Genomic DNA, 8,737 nt, shown 5'->3' on the forward strand with positions numbered 1-8,737 from the left:
TCATGTGCTGTATAGGATGTTGTAGGGCCCTCGCGTCTATGGGGGTACCTGGCACACGTGGACCATAGGGCCCCACAGCGCCCGCACCTAAGGCACGTGGGCTCTCGCAAAGTCGTCAGTCAGCTCAACGCCCCAACGGGCCGGAGCAGGTCGTTGTGGGCCGTTGTGGGCCCAAAGGGATCCCGGCGGTATCTGGCGTTTCGTCGTAGAATCTTCCCACCATTTTCCCAGCCCCACATTTCTGAAACAATAAAACACAATTCAAAACAACCGTCACGAAAGAACAACTGTGTGAAACGTACCTAAACCGCACTGTGATTTACGCACTCGAAAAGAAAACACCGTCAGCGACTCGATTGCGGTCAGCCTGTCTGTCCTCTCCCAGTCTCAGACTCCAAATCTGACTTCAGAGTTCAGACTTGACACGCTCCGTCCGTTCATCGCCACCCAACGCGTCTAATCCCAGAACGAGACGCGTCGTCGTAAGCCCGTCAAGCAGGCCGACCTTGTCTGTCTGCACAAAGCAGACGCGCCTACTGCTGACGAACATACACCGATCGTCACCATCATCACACGCAGAGGCATGCATCATCAGGTACCACTAATAACAGTTACACAAAACCTGACCAAGACCACCAGGTTTTTGCATCCGACGCAGGACAGAAGCAGCATCTGGGTTGCCATCAGCAAGACTCGGCCAACGCTGCTGTTACAACACTACTATTCAGTTCACCCCCAAAACGCAGTGCACTAGTACTAGTAAGGTAAATGTAGCTTGTGTAGCCGGCACGCGGCCCCTGTACAACGACGCCCCCGCCCCGCATTCACCACACCAGCTGCTTCGCGCCTTTCTTCTTGACGATGGCATCGAAGCGCCCGTCCACCATGCTGATCTGGTCCATGAGGGAGCGCCGGATGTGGCCCGGCGGCGTCTCCGTGATGCCCGCCAGGTACACGTCGGACGAGAGGTCGAACTTCAGGGTGGCCATCGGCGTGTTGGGCTTCTTGATCAGGTCGTCCTCCAACATGATCTCCGCCACCCGGGACAGTATGCTGAACGCTACGCCGACCAGAACCCTCGAGTAGGCCTCCACGATGGCATGCCCAACGTCCTGCACCCAAGTTGGGGAAAATTTTCAGAATTGCATACAAAATAGGATCCATTTCTGCCTACAGAGATTGCTCTACTATTTTGATGTGTGATGCCAACTTTACCTCGTTGTACTGGACCTTCACGACGTCAACGAACGTCGGCGGCAGGTTGGGAAACCTGGATTTCAGGAGCTGCACGAGGGTTTCGACCCTCTCTATGCACGCGGACATCTTCTCTACCTCCGATGATTTGTCCTTCATGAAGTTCCAGGAATGCCGAGCAGGGGACCTCCTGCTTCTTTCCTCTGAGATCCTCTGATTCCATGCGAACAACGCACCCTCTAGCCGGTTCATAGTCTCGAGCACGCTATGCTCGGTTTTCAAACTGAGAGAAATGAAGATTTCCTCGATTGGAATATAGTCCGTGGTTATAGCATGGTACAAGTCTTCACCCAGGCTAGCTCTTCCAGACTGCAAGTTCAGTCAAATATTCAGTACAATAGTCGATTATAAGAAAAAGGAAGCGTCCAGCTTACAGAAAAGATCATCACCAATGAGTAATAGATGACTAAATCAAATTGGTACTTGCCTTTGGAAGGGCGTCCATAACAGCCGTGGGAATAGGGATCTGAAGCAGGACTTGTTCATTGATAGACTTCGCAGCTTTGAGGATCTGATGAACAAGTTTAGCCTGAAAGATAATCCTTTTCCTCTGCAATTGAGATAACCCTTGTTCAGGGACACAAGGGGAAGGGAGCCACCACTTTTTGGTCTGTCTCTGACCATTATTTTTGCCCCGGCTACCAGCTCGGCTGCCACTGTCCTCGTACCAATACTCTGTGTCCACCATTGAGTCCAGAACTTCCTGCATATTTTGATGCATATGGCATTAGCAAAAAATCCAAACCGCGGCAAGTACACAAAATTTATAAAATATACAATTAAACTGTCTTTGATCAACATATTCCTACACTAATAAGAGTTACACAGTGATAAATAACTTACAATTAGCATGGAATCAAGCTTCTGAAGAGCAGGAAGGTTCACATGAACATCTGAACGAGCTTTCGGGGTCATAATCTGCACAAAGCAACCAAACAGAAATGTTTGCATCTCGGCAAAACTTTTTATGCTAATGGAGAATAATTAATTAAGTGACTCGTACCTCAAACACGCACCCATCTGCTCCATTTTGCTTCGTAGGAACTAACTCGACCATGTAAGTTGTAGGAGAAAGCAGCCAATCCATTTCCTTCCGCCACCGGATCTTTTTCTCCTTGCATAGTGGTTCCAGCTTCCACAGCTCTCCAAAAATAGTGGCTGTTATGGTAAATGCTCAATTTAGTCATGATGGTGGGTGGCATCAAAGGAAAACTACAGTAAGCAAAAGCATAGTTTGCTGATGAATGGACAAGTATACCTGAGAGATTAGTTATGCCATTGGACAAGGCCAGAGCAGCACACACGCCTCTGGCACCTCCTGAAACGTCATCACCAAGCAGTAGCCTTGCAAACTTCTCCTTCATGGTTTCAATATCTGAAGCACTCAGAGTATATGTAATTGGATTCTTCCCTTTGATGGGAAGTAGATGGACAGAATCGAGTGTATCCAGCTCATAAAGTGAATGCTCCTCCTGCTTGCTCAGTGTAAGGCATTGTGAAGAAAAGGAAGAGCCATAAACATCCTTGCTGGAGGAGCAACTTGAAACTTCATCTTCAAGGGAGTCAGTGGTAACACAGCCATCTGCCCCAGTTGTTGCACTAACGCCACTGTCCTCATCACAAGAGGAACTGTTGAAAATGCAGCTCTCGAGGCCATTGTACGTCGTCACTCCTACATCAGTGGACATTTTTTCAGTTAATTTCTGCCTTCATATAACAACAAAATGTTAAGAATACATGCTGATTATGTTCGGACAGATGCCACAGCACAATTGCACCTGAGCCCAGGGCATTGCAAAGAAGGAAATAAACTAGGATATACAACAGCCATGTGACCCCTTGGTTCACTGAGCTTATGCGTGCACATTTATGCATTTCATTGAAAAAAAGCTTCACAGCTCATGGTGGTTTATGAGGAAACCCAGTTCACCCCAAGAATAAATATTGCAGCAAATATGCAGTGTACAATTTACATAGTCAAATAGGAGGGAAAATGATTATAGTAAGCTTTGCAGCTCAGTAGAGTACAATAATTTCAATATTTACATAGTCAAGTGTTGATTACCAAGCTCATTCATGTGCACATGTGGCTTCATCAGAACATCAATTTAAGAAAGCTATTGATGTTCCTGGTGGTTTAAAGGGAAGCACCAGTTGACAGAACAGTAAAGCTAGTTGCGCATTCTACAGTCAGGTGCTGATTCCAAAATCATGGTGTAATTAGAAAGCTGGAGTGATAGTATAATCTGGCTGCCCCACATGATTTTCTACTGATCCATCTCCATGACAACTTTGTAGGTGTATCTGCAAAAGACTCTTTCCCTTCTGTTAACAAAAGCATAGGCTACTTAGTATAGTTGCAAACCTGAAAGTTTAAATATATTTTTTGAAAAGGGTTCTGTATTAATTTAGATGAAAAGCATTCTAACATTCGCGCATAGCCAGTTCCGACACGCAGGAAGGAACTTGACCCTGCAGCACCCCATTACACAACTACCTATTCGCAAACTTCGCAATCTCATGAGCTAAAGTTCTCTTGGCCTTTTTGACAAAACTTAGCTTTAACTAAATTACTCTCGAGTGATAATACATCAGGGCATCTCCAGCGGCGCGACGCATTTCGGACGTCCAAACAGACGCGTCGTGTCCATTTGTGTCGGGCCAAATGGTCGAAATCGTCCGGGCGTCCGTTTGCGTCGGGAGGTGGCTCCAGCGGCACGACGCATAATTTTTTTTCATTCATGAAGCCATAATTTACATTAATAAAAAAAACATAAAAAAGATAGAAAGGCGTGCTAAAAGTAGGTGCTGCCTACTGGTCGTCGTCGCTAACGAGGTCAATCAACTCCGGCGTCAGCCATGGAAGATCGTACGCCGGCAGTGGAGGAGGTACCGCCGCATGGGCAGGAGGCTGTGGCCAGGGATCCCACGCCGTAGCAGCAGGCGGAGCGCGGTCGTTGGAACACGTCAGCGTGGCCGGAGGAGTCGCCGGCCTCCCCTACGCGAGCGCTGACTCGCGAGCGCTGACTCGCGGAGCTGGATTGCGAACCCGTTCCACAAAGCGAGCTCGCTGTTGGCCAGTGCCATGGCAATGGCCTCCTCCTCGGAAATGTCCGGCAGCTGGGTCTCCGGATCCCACGCTGGCCCGCCGTCGTCCATGGTCACGTCCTCGTCGCCATCCTCGTCCGCGTCCTCCTGGTCGTTCTCTTCTTCTTCTGCGGCGATCTCGCGCTCGAAGTAGTCTACGTCGGCGAGGTAGCCAACGCGGCAGCGCGCGTCGAACTCCCACGACCCGAATGAAATCCAGTTGTAGGAGTTCAGCGCGTACGCCGGATCCTCCCACAGATCCGGCAGCAAGATCGCTCGGCGGCGGAGCACCTCGTCCCGCCGCTCTCGGTCCTCGCGCGGCACGGGGAACCGGCACGCGCCTCGAGTTGAGGTATCAGCCCCCTCCCGGCAAGTTCGTGTCCGGCCATGGTACCGGCCGGTTTTCCTCCCATAGCTGCCGCGCGAAGTCGACGCAGACGTACCGGCCGACCCGTGCCTTCTTGCCGGACCGCGAGCCGCTAGACTCGTGGTCGTTCTTGGTCTTGCGCAACGGCCATCATTTCTTCCCCATGGCGTCGGTGGGGTGGATACCGTGGGATGTGGCAATGGTTTGGTCGGGGAAATGGCCACCGGCAGCGTCCCTTTAAGAGGCTCGGACGCCATCTCGCATTAAATGGCCTGCCACTGCAACACCGCCTCGCTGCGCACGCTCGCGGAAGCCGAGGCGCGCCATTAACACGGCCCTGCAAAGGTTGCAGCGCGCCGCTCGCAAGTAATACCGCGGAAGACGATGCAGTTGTGTCCCTGTGTCCCTGCCAGGCGGGCCCGTGCGAGGACCGAGCGGACACTTTGCGCGTCCGCTCAACATCCGTAGAGACGCAAACCCGGCGCATATTTGGACCAGGTTTGCGTCTCCGCGGACAGCCCGGTCACTATGCGTCGCGCCGCTGGAGGTAGTGCCAGACGCATTTCCGGTCACGGCGGACACAAACGGTCGCTCAGCGTCCATTTACGTCGCGTCGCTGGAGATGCGCTCAGAGAAACGGCCGCACCGCTATAAATTACAAAACCAACAGAAAATCCATGCAACAACAAAACTGGCCATCCTCTATCCCTGAACAGAAACTGCAACACAAACCCTGATAGTGATAGAGTACCACGAGCATCATACAAAACCTCATCAATAGTCAACAGTTTAATCCTTGAGCACATACACTGGGATCTGGGACAAGGAAAATAGCAAAAGAATCTTGTTAATCTAGTATTAAACGCCCCCACAAACTATGGTACGTTGTCACGAGAAGCACACACATTCTGCATATGCCCCCCACATGGCATCGCCACAATATTCTGCCGTTGTATATGTGCATTGTGGTACCAAGTCGTAGGCCTGTTGGCTGTTGTACCTGCCCACAGTCTAAAAAGGAGCGTGAGCCCTTTTGGCACCCAAAGTCAATGAAGCCGCAGACGCCGCACTAGGCGTTGCCATGAGCGGCCGGGCCCACGGCACAGCCCGCGCTCCACCCCACTCTCACTCTCCAGTACTCCACTCCACTGTATAAACAACTCTGAACGGGAAGCTACAGAAAAATACAAATGGACGCGAAACGGAACAGATCAAAAGGCAGACGCGAGAAAGGGGAGACGACGTCACGGGTTCGAAGCCGTTGTTGAACGGAACGGAACGGAAACGTCGGTGATTCAAGGCAGTGATAATCTAATCGGAGGAGCGCAGGTGTTGCCGTGGGTAGTTGAGTTTGAACGTGCCATGAATGCGGCAGGATCGCCGGATCGTATCAGACCGAGGAGATCGTAAACTAGGCTTCGGCCGCCGTGTTCTCCGTGGCCGGTGATGCCCATTTACTCCCACTGCGCTGCACTGTGTAGTAGCACTCGGGTAGCGCAGGGCGACGCCATGAACAGTGGCCGTGACTTCTCGTTCTCGGCCTCGGATCTATGGCTTGTTGCAGCAACTCCCTCAACCTATCCATCTGACAGTACTATTCGCTATGCTAATCGCCAGCAGGGCCAGCGGGTTTGATTTTGGCAGGTGAAACTGTCGCTAAACGCTCCTGATTTTGGCCAGATTTGGGGCTCCCGATGAGGCAAGACCACCGGGGTTTGCTGCTGCCGCCTACAGCTACCAACTCATGCAGTGCACTTCAGGGAGGAAATTAAACGGTGGCAAATATAGGAACATGATCTGCATTAATGGAACAACTAGGGAGGTGCCAGCATGTGCGGGGAACAGGATCAAGAACAAGGAAAGAACAAATCAAAACTTAAAACCAGAAATGGCAGGAAGGGGGAATGGGGAATGGGGAGACGTGTGTGGTGCTTACTGTCAGGCTCTTGGTCCATGTCGATGCTGAAGTCCTGCGGGCGCCGCCGGCAGCACGCCAGCGTCTTCATCCTCATATCCCTCCTTCCCCGACGGGCAAGCGCCACCAGCCGAAAGCAGCAGAAACTGCAACCTCATAGAGAGAAATCACGGCGTTAATGGCGCGGTGTCGATCTCGGAACTGCTTGTACTAGTAATGAACAGTAGGGAGCCGTACACGGCGGCGATTGGAGGCGAGGCGACCGGCGAGCTAGAAGAAGGGGACGGCCGGTTTCCGCTCGCACGGCCACGAACAGTCTAATCCCCCTGTTCTTTCTCTCTCGGTCGCTTTAATTTGTTTACCGCGACGCGGCACCACACACGGCGGAGGGGAGAAGAAATGAACAATCGCGGTCGCGCCGCGCCTTTTCAGGTGCTGAGTGATGATTGACCCATCAGGGCGCAAAGCGGAAAGAAACGCGGGGAGGGGGAGGCGCAAATCTAGCGATGAGATACTGATACTACAGCTAGACGATGCAGTGATAGCGCCATTCCGGATTACGGCCTCGGCTAGCAGTAATGATCCGCTCTATCTCTCTCTTGGCACCGTCCGGACGGGGGATTTATGGACGGAACGGAAACGGACGCTGGTGGTGGTACTGACGCGTCAGGGGAGGCTCGCCGGTCGAGGCCGTGCGGCCGTGCAGCGGAGGCGTGGTTCGAAGTTTGAAATTTGAACTGGGCGGTGGGTGTGTCCGTCCGTGTGTGGGAGGAGCTACAGCCTACAGCTACGGGGAGGAGAGCTGGAGAGGAACAGGGCATGGGCCGCTGGGCGTAGGCTTTTTCTGTTGGGAGCTCGCTGGCTTTACTGAATGAAACTGCAACTTTTTCCCGGAGGGAAAGCGATGACCTGAAAACGACGGGGTAAAGTGAAAGGGGGGAGTGGAAAGCTCTCGCGGCGTTGGTGCCGCAGAGCGACGATGACGAACTCCCACAAGGACGCCGGTTGACGGCGAAAAGGCTGCTCGCCGCGCTGCTGCCATGGTGACAGCTTTCCTCACCGCGCGAGCAGGATGGGGGCTACAAGGGGTCACTTCGTGGGTTGAGGATGGGGAGGGTTCTTCGAGCTGGAATCGCGCCGGCATTTCAAGGTGGGGAGATTAGGAAACTTTTTGCGAAATGTAGAGGCCAAGGGAGCAGTGTTACCTGTACCGGCGTCGTTCGGAGCTCAGAAGTCAGCGGCGGCAGCACTCCGGCATGGATCTGCGGCCAAAGGAAGCAACCAAGAAGCAAATCGAAGTGAGGAAGAGGGCCTCGGCGAAGGAAACAGAACAAATCGGCCGAGGAAACGGATGGAGTGGAGGTACCTTGGCACACGAGGTTACCACTGTAGCAGCGATGAGGGCGCAGAGACAGACACTCCCTTCAGCCTGAAGATATGGGAAGCAGAAGAAGAAGAAGAAGAAGAAGCCGTGTGTTTTCGTGTGTGTGGGAACGGGGCCTGCCGGTGCTGCCTGACTATCTATTATGTTGAGGAAAATAAATGCTGCAGGACGAGGGAAGAACAGAAAGCTGAGTGAGCGAGGCCGAGGAGCGATAGCAGGAGGCGAAGCATGTGAGCGTGCAGGTGCCGGATGGATAAAATACACCACCACGCACCGTCGACGGCCTCCCCTGAGATTTGCTCCGTATCGTATGAGTACCGGCTAGAAATGGAGCCCACACCTCGCTTATTTCAGTCACCAAAAGTAATTATGCGCGTCTGTTCATCCAGCCGCGTACATAAAATTAGCTTTTCAATCACGATTGACCGTTTACTTCTGAGGTGCCTCCAGCTACCCGACGTCGACGTGTTTTACCTGGCGAGGCTGGTTTGTATTTTCTTTATCAATAAATATAATATTTTGTAGACACCATACGAAAATATATTTCATTATCTATTTAATGATATTAATTTTGTATTTTGCATATTAATGATTTTTGGTAAAAAAAAACTTAGTCAAATTTAACATACTTTGACTTTTTGAAAATAATATAAGCCTTAAACTTTGAGACGAAGGTACAATGAAACAAATTGGCCATACATACAGTGAAATAAGAGGTTCAAAATATTTT

General features: G+C 51.6%; 1 protein-coding gene across 2 annotated transcripts; it reads right to left on the bottom strand.

The window, feature by feature from the left end:
- Window positions 1–584: 584 nt before the first annotated feature.
- On the bottom strand, window positions 585–8,235 carry LOC127306527 (rop guanine nucleotide exchange factor 14). 2 transcript variants are annotated; one of them, XM_051337178.2, is made up of 9 exons: window positions 7,990–8,235; window positions 7,829–7,885; window positions 6,645–6,769; window positions 2,513–2,926; window positions 2,258–2,412; window positions 2,098–2,172; window positions 1,682–1,957; window positions 1,216–1,563; window positions 585–1,112 (listed from the first exon to the last, which is right to left on the bottom strand). In XM_051337178.2, exons 3-9 carry the CDS (start codon window positions 6,718–6,720, stop codon window positions 825–827), a joined length of 1,632 nt encoding a protein of 543 aa, XP_051193138.1. In that variant the 5' UTR covers window positions 6,721–6,769; window positions 7,829–7,885; window positions 7,990–8,235; the 3' UTR covers window positions 585–824. The 2 variants fall into 2 exon arrangements, with proteins under 2 accessions (XP_051193138.1, XP_051193140.1); XM_051337180.2 differs by lacking the exons at window positions 7,829–7,885; window positions 7,990–8,235 and adding an exon at window positions 6,861–7,058.
- Between the last annotated feature and the right edge of the window lie 502 nt (window positions 8,236–8,737).

The sequence above is a fragment of the Lolium perenne genome, chromosome 6, assembly GCF_019359855.2.
Source record: "Lolium perenne isolate Kyuss_39 chromosome 6, Kyuss_2.0, whole genome shotgun sequence".
Taxonomy (NCBI): Eukaryota; Viridiplantae; Streptophyta; class Magnoliopsida; order Poales; family Poaceae; genus Lolium; species Lolium perenne.